The 20565-nt window shown below is 52.7% G+C and overlaps 8 protein-coding genes across 8 annotated transcripts; 3 read left to right on the top strand and 5 right to left on the bottom strand.

Annotated features, from left to right (window-relative positions):
• Positions 1-791: 791 nt before the first annotated feature.
• On the top strand, positions 792-1774 carry BO87DRAFT_317747 (putative mannosylphosphate transferase (Mnn4); the record flags this gene model as incomplete). Its single annotated transcript, XM_025619780.1, has 3 exons — positions 792-1157; positions 1222-1649; positions 1699-1774. 3 exons carry the CDS (start codon positions 792-794, stop codon positions 1772-1774), a joined length of 870 nt encoding a protein of 289 aa, XP_025475824.1.
• A 490-nt stretch (positions 1775-2264) lies between these two features.
• Positions 2265-3494, top strand: BO87DRAFT_379983 (putative zinc metalloproteinase). The gene has a single exon (XM_025624200.1). It carries the CDS (start codon positions 2351-2353, stop codon positions 3398-3400), a length of 1050 nt encoding a protein of 349 aa, XP_025475823.1. The 5' UTR covers positions 2265-2350; the 3' UTR covers positions 3401-3494.
• kat1 (putative 3-ketoacyl-CoA ketothiolase (Kat1)) lies at positions 3298-5187 on the bottom strand. Its single transcript, XM_025618230.1, has 5 exons — positions 5115-5187; positions 4883-4967; positions 4650-4830; positions 4011-4587; positions 3298-3952 (listed from the first exon to the last, which is right to left on the bottom strand). Exons 2-5 carry the CDS (start codon positions 4951-4953, stop codon positions 3525-3527), a joined length of 1257 nt encoding a protein of 418 aa, XP_025475822.1. The 5' UTR covers positions 4954-4967; positions 5115-5187; the 3' UTR covers positions 3298-3524.
• Positions 5188-5382: 195 nt separating this feature from the next.
• BO87DRAFT_379981 (uncharacterized protein) lies at positions 5383-6828 on the bottom strand. The gene is made up of 2 exons (XM_025624199.1): positions 6735-6828; positions 5383-6494 (listed from the first exon to the last, which is right to left on the bottom strand). The coding sequence occupies exons 1-2, from the start codon at positions 6754-6756 to the stop codon at positions 5548-5550; spliced, it is 969 nt and encodes a 322-aa protein (XP_025475821.1). The 5' UTR covers positions 6757-6828; the 3' UTR covers positions 5383-5547.
• Positions 6829-6975: 147 nt separating this feature from the next.
• Positions 6976-8544, top strand: BO87DRAFT_379980 (DASH complex subunit ASK1). Its single transcript, XM_025624198.1, has 4 exons — positions 6976-7163; positions 7221-7327; positions 7386-8286; positions 8377-8544. The coding sequence occupies exons 1-4, from the start codon at positions 7091-7093 to the stop codon at positions 8511-8513; spliced, it is 1218 nt and encodes a 405-aa protein (XP_025475820.1). The 5' UTR covers positions 6976-7090; the 3' UTR covers positions 8514-8544.
• Positions 8545-9378: 834 nt separating this feature from the next.
• BO87DRAFT_158256 (putative Rho GTPase activator Rga) lies at positions 9379-13348 on the bottom strand. The gene is made up of 7 exons (XM_025618229.1): positions 13065-13348; positions 12967-12997; positions 12349-12891; positions 11369-12283; positions 10250-11248; positions 10092-10190; positions 9379-10039 (listed from the first exon to the last, which is right to left on the bottom strand). Exons 1-7 carry the CDS (start codon positions 13137-13139, stop codon positions 9540-9542), a joined length of 3162 nt encoding a protein of 1053 aa, XP_025475819.1. The 5' UTR covers positions 13140-13348; the 3' UTR covers positions 9379-9539.
• Positions 13349-14770: 1422 nt separating this feature from the next.
• BO87DRAFT_409908 (ABC transporter ATP-binding protein) lies at positions 14771-19193 on the bottom strand (the record flags this gene model as incomplete). The annotated part of the gene is made up of 4 exons (XM_025626275.1): positions 14771-15555; positions 15631-18790; positions 18861-18994; positions 19160-19193. The coding sequence occupies 4 exons, from the start codon at positions 19191-19193 to the stop codon at positions 14771-14773; spliced, it is 4113 nt and encodes a 1370-aa protein (XP_025475818.1).
• A 167-nt stretch (positions 19194-19360) lies between these two features.
• BO87DRAFT_400582 (uncharacterized protein) lies at positions 19361-20565 on the bottom strand (the record flags this gene model as incomplete). The annotated part of the gene is made up of 6 exons (XM_025625538.1): positions 19361-19395; positions 19427-19560; positions 19633-19712; positions 19819-19918; positions 20325-20419; positions 20563-20565. 6 exons carry the CDS (start codon positions 20563-20565, stop codon positions 19361-19363), a joined length of 447 nt encoding a protein of 148 aa, XP_025475817.1.

Raw genomic sequence — 20565 nt, 5'->3', positions numbered from 1 at the left:
GTCCTCATGGGAATGGAGCATTGGCATGCCAGGCGTTCTCAGTGTAGCCAACCAGCTCCCTGTTGTCATGGCTGTTATCCTTGCCGATCCGGACCTGCAGAGCGTCATCCACGGAAAGGGTCCAAGGCCTATTCCCAACGCGCCAATGTAATAATCTATCTAATGAGGGTCCTCAGTGGATCTCCCAAATGTCGCCCCGCTTGGCTGGTTGAAGTCACCCCGTTCGTACGGAGTCGTATTTGATTCTATTCTTCCTCGGCCTTAACCAAATTTCCCTCTGTCCCCCAAAGGTGCAAAGCTTTTTCCCGTCGTGTTGAACTGAACGGATTCGTCGGATCTTCCGGTTTGATTTGCGGGCTCGTGTGGTTCTCGAAGCCTGTCTAGTCGGACTATCAAGAACCGTTCCCCGTGCTTTTCTCTCCTGATCTTCCTTTCCCTTTCCCTTGTATCTTCCCCCCTCTGTCTATCTTCACCCCCCTGTCTTGTCCATGCCTGATTGGCGTGTCGAGTCGGGCTGGTACTTACTTGGCTGTTCTCATTATTAGCACCGGTGGCCTTCTTTTCTCTCGTCCGATGCACCACACGATTTGAATGGTTCGACGTATGCGGCTATAACGCATTCGAGCAACGACTTGGCAGCCCTATTCTGATCCCCCGCATCGACCGGATCACTGCTCATACTCACCCATCCACCGCCTACCTGGTCCAGAATGCAAGCAGGGGCATGATAGACCTCCCGAACTATTCAACAACCCTTTTCAAACATACAACGTTGACATCTGCCGCCGGACATGAACCCTCGGGGCCTGCTGGCCGTCCTCACCTGCGCGATCTGGTCAGCGGTGGCCACAGCACGCTCCAGCCCCGCAGAGCAGAGCAATCACGGCAGTTTCGTCAACCGCAATGACCCTGACCCGCTGTGGCAGAAATATGGGCTGAACAAATCGGACGAGTTCAAATATTTCCATGAGCCAGGTCGTGACGATACCCTGGGGCACTATGACTCGCGGTTTTTCCAGGGGGAGCCGGTTCCGGACGCGGAGCGATCTATCACATTGACACATATGATTCGAGCATATCTGAACTTCTTTGAGGATAATGGACTGGAAACATGGATTGCGCATGGAACATTGCTGGGATGGTGGTGGAATGGCAAGGTGGGCTATTCCTGATGCACCAGACATGGTTAGTTTCGGCCGGTCTAACCCTTTTTCTTTTTAGATCATGCCATGGGACTGGGACATCGACACTCAAGTCATGGATACCACATTATTCCATCTCGCCGACCACTTCAACCAGACTGTTGTACAATATACCACTACCGTCCCCGACGTCGAGCGCCGGTACCTCCTGGATATAAACCCGTGGGCGCGTCAACGTGATCGCGGCATGGGACTGAATATAATCGATGCGCGCTGGATCGACATCACCACGGGGCTATACATCGATATCACAGGGCTGAGTCGGCTGACGGCCGAGAAGCCCACAGAATGGGAGTGCAAGAATGGGCACAAATATCAGACACACGATATATACCCACTGCGGAGATCGACGTTTGAGGGCGTGCCAGCCAAGGTGCCCTTCAGGTACGATGGGGTGCTAACAGAGGAGTATACAAAGAAAGCGTTGACTCAAACGCAATTTCACAAGTGAGTGAATCGCTTTAGCCGAGAGTTGCCTCATGCTGACATGTGATAGTCATACGTGGGATCCGGAACTCGAAGAGTGGGTGCTAGATGTGCCGGCCGCAATGGACGACCGGCAGTATGAGTGAGCCAGCCAATCTGGCTGCATAGTTTTCTTGTTATCGACTGTCATAAGTGCATCATCGGATGGTGTCATGGTCATTCTTGGTATATAATCATATATGGATCGGAGTTCAGGGTACAGGCGGTGTTATGGACAGTCAGCGTTCTGCAGAGTCAATCTAGTGGTCATACAATCTTTCTGCAACATTCTGCACGAGCTAAATCAGGCGTAGTACAATTGTAACAAAGTAGGACCCGCGGGGTGATCAATCCCAAACAGCATCTCTCAACGCCAAACAGACGCGGACCAGCCGAAATTAAGCAGCGACGATCTGCTCGCTACCTGAGGCACCAGTACCAGGGGCCCTGCCATTACATACCAGTAAATAAAAGTGAAACCATACTAACCTTAATCGACTAGTCCTTATCACCCTATCACCACGTGATACAACAAACCACGCTTATCGCCTTATCGCTGACAAAACAAGATCGAACTCCATCGAAGATCATCACCACTTCTTCCTCTCTGTATATAACTCACCTTCCTCCCCCATAAACACCCCCTCATTTCACGCGCCACACTCACACATCCACCAGCAACCATGACCGACTCCGAAACCCCAACAGGGGACACCCTAACCCTGCGAATCCACCACCGCAACGCCTCCCACCCCCTCACCCTCCCAACAACCAGCACCCTCACAGACCTAACAGAACTCATCTCCTCAACATTGCAAATCCCGCCAACCCACCAAAAGCTCCTCATCTCCCCCTCCCCAGGAATGCTCAAACACCCATTCCCACCAACCCCCCTCCAGGACCTCCTCCCCCTCACCTCCCCCAAATTCAAACTCACCCTGCTGGGCACACCCCCACGAGACATCGAATCGCTCAACACGCACGGCACCGAACTCAAAGCCCGCGCTGAAGCCCGCGATCGCGCGCACCGTCTCTACGCCGCGAAACCCACTCCCTCCAGCACCTCCTCCAACGTTAGCAAAATCCACACTCTCTCCAACAGCGCCAACGGCAGCGGCTCCTACACTTTCCACCGATGTGTTCCGCTCCCGCACCTGCCTAACCCTTCTAAATCATTGACGTTCCTTGAGCGCCTCCGCGACGACCCCGGGATTAAGTCCGCGATGCAGAAGCATAAGTTCTCTGTACCGCTGTTGACGGAGATGGATCCGGCTGAGCATACGACTAGTGAGTCGAGAACGTTGGGGTTGAATCGGAATAAGGGCGAGGTGATTGAGTTGAGGTTGAGGACGGATGCGTATGATGGGTATAGGGATTATCGCACGATACGGAAGACGCTGTGTCATGAGTTGGCGCATTGTGTTTTTAGTGAGCATGATCGCGATTTCTGGGATTTGACGAGCCAGATTGAGAAGGAGGTTGAGAGGGGGGATTGGACGAAGAGTGGGAGGACCGTTGGGGAGCAGGATTTCTATAATCCTGGGGATTGGGAGGGGGTTAGGGAGCATGGGTTGGTGGTTGATGAGAAGGGGTGGACTGGAGGGCAGTTTGTGCTTGGTGGGGGTGGTGGTAGTGGAGGTGGAAGGGGAGAGAGTCGGAGGGAGGTTTTGGCTAAGGCGGCGGAGGAGAGGATGAAGAGGGCGAGGGAGAGAGAAGGGGAGGGGAGGTCTTGATTAGTGGTTGCTCAAGTGGTTCTTCGTATAATTTTTTTTGGCGTAGCATCTTGGTATATACCTCTTTCCGACACCAGCATTCAATGACATGAAATGACATGATATGATACCATATTTTGGACATCTACAACTGCTCGTTCACAAACAGACCAGCCATACCCTGGCCCGTGCCAATGCACATACTTGTCACCAGGACCTTCTTCTTCGTCCGTCGCGCCTCACTGAGGATCGTGCAAATCTGGCGTGCGCCCGTTGCGCCCAGCGGGTGGCCGAGGGCGATGGCACCACCGCGCGGGTTCACCTTGGCGTGCTCCAGACCCAGGTTGTTGAGACAGTAGACAGCCATGGAAGCAAAAGCCTCGTTAATCTCGTAGATGTCGATGTCATCCTTGTTCAAGTTGAACTGGGACAGCAGCTTAGGGATAGCTGCGGTGGGACCAATACCCATGATCCGGGGCGGCACTCCCGCGACGGTGGCACCGCAGAACTTGGCCAGGATGGGCTGGTTCAGCTCAATAGCCTTGGACCGGCGCATGAGAAGAACAGCGGCGGCTGGACACACATCATCATCAGTATAATCCTCGTAATAACCATCACAAAGATTACTTACCACCATCCGTAACCTGACTCGAGTTACCTCCCGTGCTCCGGTTACCGAACTGCGGGAAAGCAGGACGGATCTTGCCCAGAGACTCCGGCGTCGTACCATAGCGAATACCCTCATCCTTGGTCAACGTAACCTCCTTCACCTCCCCAGTCTTCGGGTCCTTGACCTTTGTCGTGATGGGAACGATCTCATCATCGAACCAGCCCGCCTTCTGAGCTTCTTCCGCCCGACGAAATGATTCGGCAGCATACTTATCCTGCTGCTCGCGTGTGATGTTGAAGTCTGCACCAACATTCTCCGAAGTCTGTCCCATAGGCTGCATGCAGTCCGCCGCTTCCTGGTTGCGAAGGACCTCCTCGTTGAACGGGCGCGGCAGCCGGTCGCCACCAACGGACATCAGCTCCGCGCCAACAGCGATACCAACATCAATGGCACCGAGCTGGATCTGGTTCGCGATGTCCTGTACGGCCTTCAGACCAGACGAGCAGAAGCGGTTCACGGAGGATCCACCGGCTGTGTGAGGGATGCCGGCTGCGAGGGAGGCAGCGCGGACGAGGTAGGCTGCTTTACCGTCACCGACCTACATTAATAGTATAAGAGTTAGTAATCCGGTTTCTATAGACAGGACAAGTTGGCGCTCACATTTCCCAGACACACATCCTCAACCAGAGCGGGGTCGATCTTAGATTTAGAGAGCACTTCCTTCAACAGTGCATAGAGGATGTAATCCAGTTCTGTGTCCTTGAATCCACCCTTGACGGCTTTTGCGAGGGGCGTGCGCAGCGCGAGAGTGATGACTACATCGTCCGGGTTCTTCTGAGTGCTGGAGGTGCTGATTAGTGGTGTTTGTTTGCCGGAAACGGTCTGGTGCTTACATTGCGGCGAGTCCGCTGTTACCCGATGGCTTCAGGTGACTGAGGATAGAGTTTAGACGATCTGCTGCCATGGTGTTCTGTGTAGCTGTTGAAAGATTCAGGGGTCAGTTTCTGGAAGGTGGATTGGTTGGGGGGAGCTGATAGCATGAAAGCGGAGATGAGTTTGTCAGGCGCAAACTGGTATACCAGAGCAAGGTGCGGCTGTTCAACAAGTCGATGAGTATATACGTACCTGTGAGAAGAGAGATAATGCTAAAAGATCAAGAAGGATAAGAAGAAAAGCGGAGCAGAAGAGGGGAGAGGAGGAATGATATAATGAAGGGAGCAAATGCGGTGGTTCTCCAATCCAGCCGAACAGCCGAGGTTCTTTCCCCTCTGGGACGGCCGATCAGCACTAACAGTACTTTGCCTCTCGGCCATTTTATGAGGAGTGGGAAGTATCTCCGATGTGCCCCAACCTCGGCGACGAAGATCACCGTTACATCTTAATCCTAATAGATCAAAGTTACCGTGTTTCTAACAAAAAGCAGTATATGTACAGGTGGCCATTGCCACATTGCGCCCGAATAAGCAAAACCAGTCCAAGCAAAATCAACACCCTATCGCCTGCCCATGATCATACGTCCAGCAAAAGTTCCTTCAATATCAGTCAACCAATCCCATACCTACAAATGATGATGCTGCTCGTCGTTGCTAATAACGCTGCCAATCTCGGACCAGCTAGCCGGAGTAGCTGCACCGGAGCGCTCAAAGTCGCTTAGCGTGCCTTCAGACCCATCCACTGCAGACTCATAGATTTGGCTGAAGCTACCGGCAGTAGACGGTGTAGATGGGCGCTCAACGTGATGACCCTCGGAGTGTAGGTCGGATAGGTCTGAAAATGGAGATCTCAGGTCCCGCCCAGTGCCATTGACAGCATGGTCCTCCGGATGGGCATAGATAACCTGAGAAAAATCTTCGGTGTGGCTAGATGCAGCTGTGTCGGGACGATGATAGCTATCCGATCCTACAAAGTGTTCGTCCTCACCAGACTGGGAATGGAACGAGGTCGCAAGCCTTTCCGGTGCTTCCGACGTAGGTGTGAACTCAACGAGCGACGGGGTATGAGAGCCAGGGGACGGAATTGCAATCTGTAGGCGACTCCCGATGTTGTTTGAACCATCGATTTCAGCCATAGGAGTTGACGTTCCAGTCTGCTTGCCGCGTTGGACAGGCTGCGACGTCGTCACTTCCACCGCCGTCGAGTTCGCCATTGAATCATTCACCGGAGGCTCTGGACTATCCAAAAGCCGGCCATTATCATCCACCAGAGCGTCAAAGCTGCTCGCTGGGGCTCCGTTGCTGGTCTTGCGACGGGCTTCAAGCACGCTGCGTCGCCGCTGAAGTTCTTCCACCGCTAACCGCCGTCGCTCCTCAGCCGCAGCGCCCACCTCTTCCGTCATCGAGATATCCTGCCTTAGAGCGGCTGCGTCTTGTGGATGGATCTCATCGCCTAGATGGTGGAGCGCCAGGGCGATCTTCCGTCGTGAGGTATTGACCCATTGTCGGAACTGGGGCGATTCGTAAACCGCGATACCTGCAGCGACAAGCGCCGACACGGTGATTATAATGCCTGAAAGGTCAGTACCACCGCTTCCGAGCTGAAAGCACTTGCGTAGAATAGCCCTTTCACATGTGAAAAGAAAGAAACTACAATGAAATCATCGCACAGACGATGCGGATCGAGCCGGGCTCGAGCAGCTCATAGATCATGATCATTTTCCTGATAAGCACACCGCCCGGGTAATACAACAGAAGCAGGGCTGTTTAAGCATTAAGGAAACAATGAAATGACCCTTTAAAGCAAGCATACCTTTGGCAACCGGCGTAGGCATGGTGAAACACCCTCAGTCGCGTCCAAAACAGATCTGGGTGAACAGCAGCAGGCAGCGGTAGTGAGGTGAGTGTCGGCGTCACCTCCAGCTTGATCAGGCGGATACCCGGGTTCATTTTCCCCGCCGCCCGCCACATGTGACCCGCCTCAGCCCTTATCCGGCTGCCCTACCTTGCAACCCGATCCGGCATCCCGCGTTTCCCCTCCGCCCGATCAAAACATCAACATCAACATCAACACCTTCAACTTTCGCATTGCCTTTGCGCGCCTGTACAGTCAATAACGACGTTCAATTCGCTACACACTAGACAGCCATTATGTCACGCCCATCCTCCATGGCGCAGCGCCCCCTCACGCTTACAGAGGAACTCGAGAAGCTCGAGCAGTCCATCACCCTGACTCTCCAAGGTAACAACATCACTTGATATAGCTCCTGTATACATCTCTGACGTTAGTCCCCACCAGAGATCGACCACAACTTCAGCCAAGCCCACCGCATCGTCACAACCAACATTCTTCCCCTGGTCGAGCAATATGCAGAAAGCTCCCGCGACGTCTGGGATGGCGCAAAGGTACATCACCTACCCATGTTCCCCAACGACCCCTGCAGGCACTCTAACTCCCCACCAGTTCTGGAAACAATTCTTCGAAGCCAGCGCCAATGTCTCCCTCTCGGGCTACGAGGAGAAACCTGAAGGAGAAACCACCGTCCAAGAACCGACCAACCTGACGGCCGAAGAAGACCAAACCGTTACCGAAACAGCCGGCGAAGACGACAGCCAACTCCACCGAGCCGACGACATCGAGCTCACTTCCCTCAGCCTCTCCTCCCACAGCACCCCTCGTGTCGCCGGCCACGACAACCGCTACGCTGCCCATGACGACGACACCTCGTCCATCGCGCACCCAACCCCAGATACCCGCTTCCGCGACGATGATGACGACGAAAACGACCCCTACCTCCCCACCACCCCAGCCAAATACTCCTCCGCCAGAACCCATCACTACACAGACGACTACTCCCACAACCAATTCCATACCCCGATGTCCTCCTCACCATTCATCCCTCCCGCCGAAGACCCAATCATGCACCAGATGGCCGACAAAACATATCGTGTGCAAGCCACCCCTCTCGGAAAGGGATACGGATACGAGTCCCGATCCATGTTTACCGTTACACCAAAGACGACAAACAACAGCAAGAAGTACGCGTACGATGACTCTCCAATTTCCAGTCCGGAGCCGGAAGCCCCGAAATTGCATGCGGAGATCTTCTCGTCTCCTATGAAGGGCGTGGAAACGCCGAATACGGGCCGCAAGAGGAGACCTAGTGCGAACCGTCTGCGGATTACCCCGAAGCCCGGGATAAGCGTGCTGACTCCTGCGCGCGGCGGCGGCGGCGGCGCTGGTGCGAGACGATCGGCTTGGGACAGTGATGATGACTTTGATGACGGCGATGAAGACTTGGGCCCGAGTCCGCCTAAGACGATGCAGTTTCACATTCCGCAGAGTCGGTTGATGAAGACGCCTGGTTAGTATACTTACCCCCCTACCCTGTCTATCTTGTGTGGTTTGCCCTTTCATACATGCAGTACACGCTAACCAGAGTATACTACAACAGCCAAGGAAGCATCGAAACGCATCGTGGAAGACCTCCTCTTCACTGCCGGAGCCAATGACACAACAGACGACTTGCCAATCGAACAAAGTCCGAGTATCATCCAACGAGTGGAGCGACTGGAAGATGAGACATTCTAGATAGCCGTTACTCAAATAAAATACAATACTCTCCCTCTTTCAGCTGTTGTATCTAAGACCCGTAATATAAACACGCTAGACATCATACATCCTACAAACTACACACGCGGTAAACGATTGCAACTCCTACAACAACTTATATACAACTAGTAGACAAGCAACTAAAGCACGATCAATCAAATACTACTACAACTCCAAAACTCGACCTATCTATCAATCAAGCAGCAACAGCAACAAATCAGCTAACTAATCACAAACTCACGTCCCTAACGACAAGACGCCAACGCTCACTCTCGATCTCATCGATAACTTCAGAAATCGCCTAACAAACATACCACAATCCAAAGGCAAATGAGTTTATAAGAATGGATATAAACCGAGGGGGGGATGGTACAGAGAGACACTGAAGGAAGACCCTGGTCAGGTATATACATACCAGACTGTGGTCCCCGCACAGCGTACACGAGGATACGAGAGACAGATCGACTGCATCGGGAGAGAGAGCAATATCACATCACCATGGACTAAGAACTAGCTTCGAACCTGCGGGATAAATCAAGCAAGCAAGCGGAGAGAGAGAGGAAATGAGACAGATTACATGGGGTAAATTCAAAGAGGGGGGGGGAGAGGATTCGGGAAGGAAAAGAAAACTGAGACACATAAGGGTATCGACGGGGAGGCAAGGCGCTGATCAGATATATCATTCGAGAATGATGGTGGCAGGGCTTTTGAAGGTTTGATGAGGCATGATGGATTGAAAGAGGAAGGGTGTGTGAATGGGGGAAAAGGAGAATCAAAAGACCAAGACACCCGTGCCGCCGTGATATATGTACAACTGTCGAACTGACAGGGTTCGGGGTATTCTAACGAAGAAAGGAAACTGGGAATGGGGTGGATGTCACTCCAATAGCCAAAAGTGGGAAGAACGATTCGAGAAGCAAAAGAAAATGGGAAATGCACCGTTTGCATCCTCACGCCCTTCTGGACTAGGCCGATGGTTCAATCAAAAACGAAACTGATAGCGTTCTAACCCTGCAAACCCATGAAGATTTCCTGACAGTTCTCAACCAAGAATTTCAAAACCTCATTCTTCTTCTGCACATCAGTCATTTCACGTGCGAGACTCTCGGGCCGCATGATGGTTGGCGCAAACACCACGGCGATGTTCTGGCTGGTCATCAGGTTCTCCTTCTCGCGCTCGACCACGCGCTTCAAGTGGAACACGAGGAACTCGAGCACATCCTGGTGAACACGCGGCAGCTCGCGCAGATTCTTCTGTAAATGTTCGACCCGGGCGGGCTGAGAAGTGATCTCGCCCGAATCGATGATCTTCTCATAGACGTCAAAGGTGATGAGCGGCATGGGCAGCTTGCGGAAGTACTGCTTCAACGCAGAGGTCACAGCATGAATATCGAGGTCAGGATCGGAAATATCGTAATCCTGGGGAGAGCGCTCGAAGCCTTCCCGAATAGTCTGAATTGCAGAGCTGGCGCCAGACTTCCGGTAGATACCTTCCATATCCATACCTAGGTGGACAGTTAGCATCCTTAGCGCACGTCCGTAACTGGCACCACATACCTCGTAGTTCGACCTCCTGAATACAGCGGGTAATGATGGCAGGGATGATGCTCTTCTCCTGCTCCATGCGTTGTTCCAGATCTGTACCGAAGAGGCCTGCTGATCTATATTAGTTATCTGCTTGTATGCAAGTGGAACAAAAGAAGCCAGATACTTACCACCAGGAGCAGGGGTTTCAGCCAGAGCAGGGACGCTGTCGGTTTGCGGCATCCGTAGTCCCGTTTGTTTGCTCCGCTGGTTGCCGAAGAAGCCAAATCCGGGGCGACTTGGATCCTGCGTTTGGGAGCGTGGCAGACCCGGGTTACCCTCAGCGGGTGTAGCTTCGCTCGACATGAAGGCACCCTTGAGACCTTTGGTGACGCCCTTGGCGACGTTCTGACCGCCCTTTTTCCAGTTGAACTTGCGAGGCTGTCCCTTTCTGATGCTAACCACTTGGGGACCGGGAACAATTGTAGCTGGTTCAGCCTCCTCTGAGATGTTTGTCGTTGCTACCGTAGGAACCAGATCACTGTTGGCCGCCTTGAGAGCATCAATAGCGGAGAGGGACTTCTCCTTGCCATGAGAGTAGATACCAAGACCGTTAGCCCCACGACCGTCCGTCGGGTTGGCCTTATAGAGCTCTTGGATCTGATGCACCAGCTGGTTGTTCAGCTCTGCCAGTTGAGCGTTCTTGGAGGACAACTGCTCGAATTCCTGGAAGCTCTTGTCCTTCATACGGTTCAGGTTGGCCAATTCCTCCGCAGCATCGTTACGTTTCTGTACCAGTTCTTCGATCTGTGGCGTAAAGGTATCCTTCAGCTTCTGTATCGATTCCACAAATTCCCGCAGGACATGGTTGGTCAGCTTCCCAAGATCGAGCGAGCCACCGTTGCCACGTTTCTCAGCCTCGAGGTGCTCGGTCAGCACGGTGAGTTCACGCATGGCAATCTCCTTCTGTGCATCCAAGACCACCATCGTGGAGCGCTTCTCGTGAAGTTCAGTGTTAACCTGCTTGACATCGGCACTTGCATTCAGCATCGCCTCCATCTCAGCGATCTTCTGTTCCCGATCAGACACGCGTTGCCGTTCCTTGCGCAGCTCATTACGCAGCCATGTCACTTCCTCGGGTCCTGCATTCTCAGGAGAAATCACAGACGGGCTCGCCAGGTCGGGTATCGCTGCAGATCCGTTAATAGGCGACTTCGGCCATTTGGCGTCCCTTGATAGGCGAGAACCTTTATCGCTGTAGCTGCGGCCATGGCGAACAGAGTTCGAAACGCGTCGTAGGAAAGACTCACTCGTCTGTGGATTGTTGCCATCGTCCGAGCCCATGATACGGGCCATATCTTCGTCCATGGTGAAGTCACCGCCACCGCTGTACCGCAGCAACGAGGGAGAACCCGCACCGTCGGTTTGGCGGTAGGATTCTACCTGTTGAAGAGTGCTGATTGAGTTGGGACGCGCGGGGGGCTTAGCCTGATCGTTCAATTCACTGCGTGGGGTCCACGTGGAGTCGCCAGTCCGATGTGTACTTCTGCTCACACCGGTCCTGTCAGTGGATCGCTCGCTCCACTGGTCGCTGGGGGTAACAGATGACGGGCGAGGAGACGTTCCGGGCTCTTTCCTCGATGGCTGATGCAGCCTGCTCTCCAGGGAATCGGCCCGTTTTGGATGCTGCACGCTCGTGGAGGACAAGAACGACTGGGCAGAGTCTACCGATCCTGTCGTCTCGTGCAAGCGACGCAGCTCATGCGAAGGCCGAGTCGGAAGTGTGGTGGTATTGTCACTGGCAGTTCTCTGAAGCTCTGGGGTCAAACCCTCTCTTTGGACGGTTGCCGATTTGGTGCTTTCGGGGCTGGGAGTGGAGAAAGTGCTGGTCTCCTTACGACCCAGGTCAGACCTGGAACTGCGAGCGGAAGCCGATCTGGCGGTGTTTGTGCCGTTGGCGAGGTCATCCTGACGCCAAAGTGCCGCGTCAAGATCACCGCGGTCCCGGCCCTTTTCCTGGTACGCAATATGCGGAGATGAGCTTTCCGACCCATGAGGCGATTTTCCGTACGTTGTGGCAGGTAACTGTCCGCGCGCAGACCGCTGTTCTTCGGAGGGGTCGAACGCAACAGGGATCAAGAATTCACCACCGCCATCTGCCTCCGGTTGGGGTATGACTGAGTGTCGATTGCTTCGGTAGGTGCTCGAAGGGAGAATTAGGTTGTCTATAGAATTTTTACGAGTTAGTCCCTCAGACACCACAATTTTCAAAAACCACAGAGTATCCTACCTTGATTATCTGCAGCCGCACCGGTAGCAGAAGCGCTTCTGCCCCTTCCTGCGTCCAGCGCAGGCGCAGCTCCTCGCAACGTCGTATCGGGGGTTGCATCTGAATACGCATCGGCAGCTGCCTCGTCGGAGCCACGAGGCATGGGTTCGGGGTCCTCCGAGGGCAAGGAAGGGAGTGATTTGTCTAGCTTCATGTTCGCCGGCGTCTGCTTCCTCGACGGTGCTACATTCCGATTCCTCTTTCTTCGACGCTGCATGAGGGATTCATGGCAGTCCATACAAAATATACCCTGCGAGGTTCGAGCATAGCGCAGGTTTTCGATCTTCCTTTTGCAGTTCCGGCATCGAAAGCATTGTGCGCAGAAAGCCTGCTCGCCGGTCAAGATGGCGAGATCTTCGATCTTGTTCCCACACGAACTGCAGCTGTACGTGCAGTTGCTGCAAATCAACGAACCATCTCCCAAGAGTAGCAGGTGTGCGTCGGAATCGAGAAGGGTACCGCAGGTGCTGCAGCAAAAACATTCAATGTGCCATCGATTGCCCGCTACACGGGAAGTCAAGAAAGGAGCGGTCAGCCACTTGTCAAAACAGGGGTCAAGAGGACTCAATGCAAACCTACCAAGTTCGAAAGCTTTGCCCTCTTCTAGAATCTGTTCGCGAAGGAAGCTAGGTTAGCATGCGAAAACATTGTTACTCCAGTCAGAGCCTCCTGCATACCTCTCCACAACCCTTGCAAGGATACGGGATATCATCCTGGTCCATCGGCGATTCTGGATACGCGGGGGACTCCATCCTGTACTCCTCGCTCTAGTAGCGACCGAGACAAACAAGCTAGGCACGAAGAGTTGATCGAGGAGGTCAACGATAATGTGAATCCGGGGATGCGCCCGCGATGCTAAGGTCAGAGTGTTTTCGTCCAAGTCGTTAAGGAGTTCTCGATGTCCCGTTACGCATGCGACGAATTCGAAATGAAGGCGTGAATGCCGGTCTTGTTCGACGAGTAGAAATATCGCTAGAATATCATACAGCGAGGGAAATGCGAAACGGGGGGCTTGTCAGGACGGGGGGGGGTGGGAGTGTACAAGGGCTGTAGTGCCGGGGGGGGGATATGCGGGAGGGAGGACACGAGTCCGCGCGCAGAATGGAAAATGCAATTAACTCCCACCACCAACAGAGAGCAAGAGAATGAATAGAATGACGAACGAGTCTAGTGAGTAGAGTGATTAGATTAATAACAGGGTTAGTCGCAGATCGACCAGGGTCAACATGGTGGAGGAGGGGGAAGGGGGGAGGGGAGAGGGGGGGGGGTGGAAGTGGGAAAAGACAGGGAGAGCAAATAATAGTAGCAGCTGCTGGGGAATTTGGTTGATGAGCAGCGCGAAATAGGCCGCCGGACCAGACCAGCAGCAATGCCGACCAGGGGCAAAAAGACGGGGGAGGGAGGAAGGACTATCACTAACCAACTACCTGGCCGCGGACGGAAAGCAACAATAACCTACTACAACCACCACGCACCACGTCAGACCAAAAGGAAAAGAAATAACGGAAACAAGAGGAAGGAAGAATGAGAGCCAGTCAACAGGGCAGATAATCGAGCAGGGGGAGGAAGAGGAGGGTGGAAGTAGAGTAAAAGAGGTTGAGTGAGAGATCGAGACGAAAGAGAGTTTGAGGCCGAAATGAAACACACCAAACGGGGAGCGTTGTTTCAGATAGACTCGCCGCGCGGAACCCCATCATCCTATCCTATTCTTTACTTCCTCCTCCCGCCATGATATTAGCGAGGATGATTGTGGTCAGAGCTTCTATTGTCTGGAACAATAACACTTTTTGGAGGGAAAGTGAATCACCCCCCCATTCATTCCAAGTGAATCCACCCGTTTTTATTAGTTATGGCCACCTTGGATGAGACACCCGCGATACGAGGCTCTCCGAATACGATACTGGCCACCTTCCCAATCTGGCAGAATCTGGGCTGTGTTTCCGCCGGTATCTATAGTATTGATGGTATGGCTGATACGGCAACCCGTCAGTTCTCAACGCCTCAGGCAGCCACCGACTCGGAAGTTCTAGCCAAAAGCCAGCAGATACTTATACGTCCAGTAAATTAAAGCTTCTATGTACACTATCCAATCATTTCCAAAAAAACGCCCTTCAAACACAATACGAACTCTAATGCCAGTACCCGGGTGAGATTGCGCCAGTATCCCAAATTAATCAATGCTTTCATCAGATGCTACTATGTGAGTCGCGTGGAGAGAGGAGAATCCCATATCACAAGATGCAGTCAAGTCCCACCCTCAAAAAAGAGGGAAGGCTTGTCATAGATGACCCGGCACCATCATTCTAAATTATGAAGGGGTGCTTTTGGTTCTTTCCGTGTGCTTTTTGGTACAGCGGTGCCGTGTTTCAGTTGCCCACCTTCATTAGGTCTCCAGCGACTGGTGGATCACACTCGTTCGATACGTCTCACTGCGCTGGATCAGCTCCTGATGGGTTCCTTGTTCCGCACAGCGGCCCTCCTCAATCAGATAGATCTGATCCGCTCGGTGGATCGTGTTCAGTCGATGCGCGATCGTGACAATCGTCGTGCGGCCCGCTAGCGTCGTCAGGGATTCTTGGATCTTCTTCTCCGACTCCACATCCAGTGCGCTCGTCGACTCGTCCAGCAGCAGCAGCCGTGGCTTGCGCACCAGCGCGCGTGCAATTGACAGGCGCTGGCGCTGCCCGCCTGAAAATTGCTTGCCGTCGTGGCTGCACATCGTCTGGTACCCGTCCGGCAGGGCCATAATCACGTCGTGGATGTGCGCCATGCGACACGCCGCTTCGATCTCTTCTTGTGTCGGTTCATGGCCGGGGCAAGCACCCAGACCAATATTGAATGCGACCGTTCCTTCGAACAGAACATTCTCCTGCGGCACCAAGGCGATATCATCCCGGAACTCAGTGCCTAGCTGCCGAGTCACGTCTACTCCGTCGATGATCACCGACCCGGCTGCAGGACGGTAGAATCGCTCCAGCATGGCAAAGGTCGTCGATTTGCCCGATCCGCTAGGTCCGACCAGCGCACAGAACTGACCGGGCTTGATGTCCAGGGTAAGTCCTTTTAGAATTGGACGTTCAGGCCGATTGGGATACGTGAAATGCACCCCACGAAGCTGGGCGCCGATACCGTTGCCATTCGTCTGACGTACACCCCGACGGGGCTTCTCTGCGGCCTCCACATCTTGTGCGGCGGCTTTCTCCTCAAGCAAACTGCTTGAGGGCTGCATGCTCTGCGTGGAACCCGGAGCCAGCTCTTCCTCCGCGGAGCGGGTAGTGAGCAGATCAACAATGTTAGACGACGCCAGACGGGCCTTGGAGATATCCGGTGCCAGAGCAAACATTTGACCACAAGACTGCGTACTGAATAGCAGGCAAGGCAGGACAATAAAGAACTGAGTTTGGGAGTAGAGCCCCGATGCCACCTGCTTCGACCCCCACCAATACGCGAGGGCATACACCAAGTTGCTGATGCTAAACGCCAATGCCAACCAGGCATTGCCATGTGCAATAGCTTTCATTGTGTCCCGGTATGGGCGGCGCAGGGCTCGGACGAATACTTCCTGAGATTGCTTCTCAAGGGAGAATGCTGCAACAGCACGGATGTTATCGACGGCCTCGACTGTGATGGCCGTGGCCTTGGCAAATGCCTTCTGATGCCGCTCAGTGAACTTGGCTTGAACGCGGAGCTTCATCATGCCTGCTATAAGTAGGACGGGTATGGTCGGAAATAAGACAATAGTGATTTTCCACGCGATAGCAAACGATATCACCAACCCGGCTACCAGGTTGACGGCTGTAGCAAGGAGGAGACCGATAGTCGATCCGGTAATGCCACTCAGAGAAGCAGTATCCCCGGTGATATAAGTGATCAAAGTTCCTGGAGTCCGGTCCTCCATGCCATGCCATTGTATGGTCTGGCTCAGCAGCGATCGTAGCGACAACACCCGGAGCCGATACAGAATCTTATCCGCTGCCCAGCCAAAGGCGCAGCCACCCACCACATTTGCCGTAAGCTCGACCAGGGCAAGGATGAAAAAGAGCAACCCATAAAGGTTGCCACTATCACTGATGGCATCAGAAGATCTGCATGGGCTCAGACTGCCAACGGTGTGGCCAAACACAATCGCCTCGGCCGAGTAGCTACCTCCAATGATGACGGACATACAGAGCCCGAGGCAAATCAACGGCAGGTTGGCCCGCACCAGAGAGAACGTGTACTTGATGGTGAACCAGCCTGAACGCTTCCTCTTCTTTCCTTTGCTCCCATCACCATCTGTGGAACCAGGAGGTACCTCACCGCACACCGTGTCTTCAGTGATGTCTGAACCCCCAATGCCTACCAAGGCTTCCTTTTCGTCTGTCGGCTGCACACTCTCGTGAATACTGCTCGTGGTGATCATATCGTGAGGGCTCTTCAAATCTTCAACGCTCAATTTACCCAGGTTTTGCAGCCGTACCATTTCTGCGTACACGCCGCCCTGCGCCACGAGCTCCGCGTGGGATCCTTCCTCTGCGACACGTCCACTCTGTACGACAACAATCTTGTGTGCATTTTTGGCAGTAGCTAGTCGATGTGCGATCGAGACTGTGGTTACTGTTTCAGATACTTTGGCCAATGCAGCCTGGATAAGTTGTTCGCTGGTGGAATCCAAGGCAGCCGTAGCCTCGTCGAGAATGAGTAAGCACGGTTCTCGCACGAGAGCACGAGCAAGAGCAATTCGCTGCTTCTGGCCTCCACTAAGCTGATTTCCTGCTGTTCCAACATGGGTTGCGAACCCGTGAGGCAAAGCATCGATGAAGTTTAACGCATTAGCGCTGGCGGCAGCCTCCCTGACGAGTTCTACAATCTCGGCAACACAACCGTCGAAGCCGGTAAGAGCATCGTTCTCAGACATGCCTTCCCTGATCTTTACAGCGATCTCCGAAAGACTTTCATCGAGAATGAACGGGGCGAGCCGTTGATGCTTCTCTGCGGATGAAGCCACCAGGCCGTACGCGATATTTTCCAGGATTGTTCGATCCAACAAAGCCGGTTCTTGTTGAACAAAACCGATATTGCCTCGCAAATGTCGAACATTGAGATCTCGGAAACTTTTCTCTCCGATGGTCACATCGCCTGATGCAGGGTCATAGAATCGTTCTAGGAGGGAAACCACGGTTGATTTTCCACCACCAGAGGGTCCAACAATGGCGGTATGCTTCCTAGGAGGGATGACAAAACTCATTCCCCGGAGTACTGGAACGTCTGGTCGAGCCGGGTATGAAAAGTGAACATCATTAAACTCAATGTTCTCCTCTCCGAAAGCAGTCATCTTATCACCGTCGTCTGCGGTCCCATCAATGGCAGAACGACGATTGATCACGGCTAGCAGTCGCTCCGATGCACCGGCTGCGGACGCAAAAACATGGATAAAGGGGGCAACCTGACTCAGAATAAAGGAAGCATCGATGAGAACAAAAATGACAGTGTATACAGCACCCACAGATATACCTGAGTTGTCGTGGGCAACGGAGTTCGAAATCATCTGGGAACCCTCCCAGAAAGCCAAGGCGTTGGCTGAGTATGCAACAAAGTACAAGAATCCAAGTTGCGTAGCATGCGTACCTGCCTTTTTGAGGGCATCCATTGATGACCTGGAGAGATAAGTGGCAAATCGCCGCTCCAAGCGGTCGTTGGCATTGAAGGCATGAACCAGGGTCAGATGCGATAGACTGGACGAGGCAATTGAAGTAGCGGCATTGATATTGGCTGTGATCCGGCTCGCATACTTTTTGATGAAGTGACCTCCAACTAGCGACATGAGGAGGAAGCAAGGCACCACTGATACCAGCATGCCCGCGATCTTTGGCGCCTTGATAAAAGCCACGATATAGGCGGTCACGAAGTATGAAATAGTGGAGATCACCAGGCCCACCTTCTCCGAGGTCCCCATCTGCACTGTCTCAATGTCACTGACCAACCGGGAGATCACATCGCCCGAAGGAAGTGACTCGATGAAGTTCATGTCCTGCCTAATGATACTTTCAAAGTATCGCCTGCGATAACGGCGCGCCAGACGTTCGCTCACCAAGCACCAACATGACGTGTAGATATAGATGATGAAGAAGTTCGCTATGGTGATGTAAATCACATAAAGAACCTCGGTGCGTACACTGGACGATAAACTTGACGAAGCGTTGTCCGAGGTGGAACAAGTAGTCAAATTGAGGTTGTTGATCAGATTACCAAATACAATTCCGAGCAGAGGAAAGGGGATTCCTCCAGCTATCCCGAATATCACGCCGCATACAATAAGGAAGACGTCGAATATCGTGTAATCCAAAGAGAAAAGAAGGTGTACGTAGGCGAAGAACTGCTTCAGGTGTGCTTTGGTTGGGATTAGTCCATGGAGAGATCGCATCTAAATGCGAAGAGGTTCACCCAAGTCAGTACCTGCTGCTCATCCCTCGAATGAGCGAATTGAACATAACATACCAAGCCATAGACACCATTGGAGTCTGCCCGCCCTTCGGACACTGGGTCTGGGTCTGCCATTGTAGCTTATAAGTGTACGCAGTCTCGGTGGGAAGAGGCAGGGCAAGGTTCGAACAGAAAAGTATAAACCCTGTTATATGACAGGCCCTATCGTGACTTCAAACTTCAGTCACAATGTGTCAACGAAAGAGGCGCACGGGAAGCCAGGGCGCTGGTGCTCCAGAGTCCCTCAATTGGAGAGGGATGAGTCGGAATGCCCTCAAAACGATCGACATGCAATGAGGCAAGAGTGAACCGATACACTCAGACAGACGCCCCCCAAAAAGCATCCCCGCCAATGTCGACGATATTCTATTCGAATGAATGGTTCACTAGATCTGGAGAAAGCGGAGGGGAAAAAAAGAAGGGGGTCGAGAGTCTAAAGAGAGAATGAGTCCACCAAGAGAAAAAAAAAATAGAAAAAGAGCTAGCATAGTTCGTACAGAGCAGGAACACACTAAACTTCAAGACCCGAATTGCTCATCATTATTGCTCCGGTTGCGGCCCTTTGAAGAGCTAAGACTTGGGGCTGAGCTGCAGTTGACTCCATGGTGTGCTTGAGTCCAAAGGTCAGTCAGTGGAGGGGAAAGCCATGAGTAAGAGAAATCCGTTAACCCCCAAAAGCATCCACCATCGGAAAAGAGGGTCCCGTTCCAGCTGGTGACTGAGCGGAGAAGATCAAACCCACGAAGGGAGAATTGTACCGAAGAAAGAGGGATGGATCGTCACTCGACAGGGAAAGAGGAAAGACGAGGAGCCGGACAGTGACCCAGTAATGACCTGATATTCACCCAGTGGACACATGTAAACTCAACAAGTACTAGTTAGTACTGCAGACAATCGATCCCAATACGATGTAATGCGGGTGTAAGCAATTGCGGCAAACACCGGACTGCCGTTGTATTGTAAACCCACGACTTTCATTGAAAAACGGCGAGGAAGATCAATCATTGGATGTTTTTGTTGCAGACGCAGTGGAGCCAAAGTGGGAGGCCAGTTCGGCGGTTCCTGGGATCTGTGTAACACTAAGGAAAAGTACTAACCGAGGCTATACTAGTCTACACTGCCTAGTCATCTAACGCTTATGATCGTCTTTTAATCTAAGGAACCCACCAAAAAAACAAAAAGAAAATATATCTACTAGGGTGTACCGAGTTACGAGGGTACATTTTGAACTGTTCGGCAGCTAAACTATGTCTTCCAACTACAAATCCTCATAGCTGAAAGGGCGGGTGCTCATCTTCAATGGTTTATTATACACAACAAAAGCACCAAGAACCCAAAAAATAATAATAATAATAATAATAATAAATAATAAATAAATAAATTAGAATAAAGGGTCTCGTTGTGTGATATGCAGGAATCAAACTAAACTGGAACTGAAAACGAGGCAACAAGCGCTAAGGATCTGGGCGTGGGACATGGCTGGATGGATCGACATGTCGTCGGGCTCATCTGATAACTCTGTTGTCGAGGTTCGCTCCATTACCTGCAGACCCGCAGCCCAATCACCTGCCTATTCTGGTGCCGCCGCGGGAAATTTTTCTCATCTTCTGCCGTCTTCTTCCTTCTTCTCCTACCCTGCGGTGTACATCTCCATCTTCTCTCACGAACTCTCACTTGAAACCTTCACAGGTCGGTTCCCCCCCGGTATAACACCAT

This window comes from Aspergillus neoniger (genome assembly GCF_003184625.1).
Source record: "Aspergillus neoniger CBS 115656 unplaced genomic scaffold BO87scaffold_38, whole genome shotgun sequence".
NCBI classification, from domain to species: domain Eukaryota; kingdom Fungi; phylum Ascomycota; class Eurotiomycetes; order Eurotiales; family Aspergillaceae; genus Aspergillus; species Aspergillus neoniger.
This window is presented reverse-complemented; position numbering and strand designations above follow the sequence as displayed.

What these genes read in the sequence shown, in the direction of transcription:
- BO87DRAFT_379981 (XM_025624199.1), bottom strand. Translation starts at nt 6,756, where the DNA reads ATGCCTACGCCGGTTGCCAAAG. An exon ending in GCCTACGCCGGTTGCCAAAG is followed by an intron (nt 6,495 to 6,734) that starts GTATGCTTGCTT and finishes CTGACCTTTCAG; the next exon opens with GCATTATAATCACCGTGTCG.
- BO87DRAFT_379983 (XM_025624200.1), top strand. Translation starts at nt 2,351, where the DNA reads ATGACCGACTCCGAAACCCCAACAGGGGACACCCTAACCCTGCGAATC.
- BO87DRAFT_158256 (XM_025618229.1), bottom strand. Translation starts at nt 13,139, where the DNA reads ATGGAGTCCCCCGCGTATCCAGAATCGCCGATGGACCAGGATGATATC. An exon ending in TGCGGCTGCAGATAATCAAG is followed by an intron (nt 12,284 to 12,348) that starts GTAGGATACTCT and finishes AAAATTCTATAG; the next exon opens with ACAACCTAATTCTCCCTTCG. An exon ending in TGAAACCCCTGCTCCTGGTG is followed by an intron (nt 10,191 to 10,249) that starts GTAAGTATCTGG and finishes AATATAGATCAG; the next exon opens with CAGGCCTCTTCGGTACAGAT.
- kat1 (XM_025618230.1), bottom strand. Translation starts at nt 4,953, where the DNA reads ATGGCAGCAGATCGTCTAAACTCTATCCTCAGTCACCTGAAGCCATCG. An exon ending in AACAGCGGACTCGCCGCAAT is followed by an intron (nt 4,831 to 4,882) that starts GTAAGCACCAGA and finishes CAGCACCTCCAG; the next exon opens with CACTCAGAAGAACCCGGACG. An exon ending in GAGTCAGGTTACGGATGGTG is followed by an intron (nt 3,953 to 4,010) that starts GTAAGTAATCTT and finishes ATGTGTGTCCAG; the next exon opens with CCGCCGCTGTTCTTCTCATG.
- BO87DRAFT_379980 (XM_025624198.1), top strand. Translation starts at nt 7,091, where the DNA reads ATGGCGCAGCGCCCCCTCACGCTTACAGAGGAACTCGAGAAGCTCGAG. An exon ending in CATCACCCTGACTCTCCAAG is followed by an intron (nt 7,164 to 7,220) that starts GTAACAACATCA and finishes AGTCCCCACCAG; the next exon opens with AGATCGACCACAACTTCAGC. An exon ending in TCGGTTGATGAAGACGCCTG is followed by an intron (nt 8,287 to 8,376) that starts GTTAGTATACTT and finishes ATACTACAACAG; the next exon opens with CCAAGGAAGCATCGAAACGC.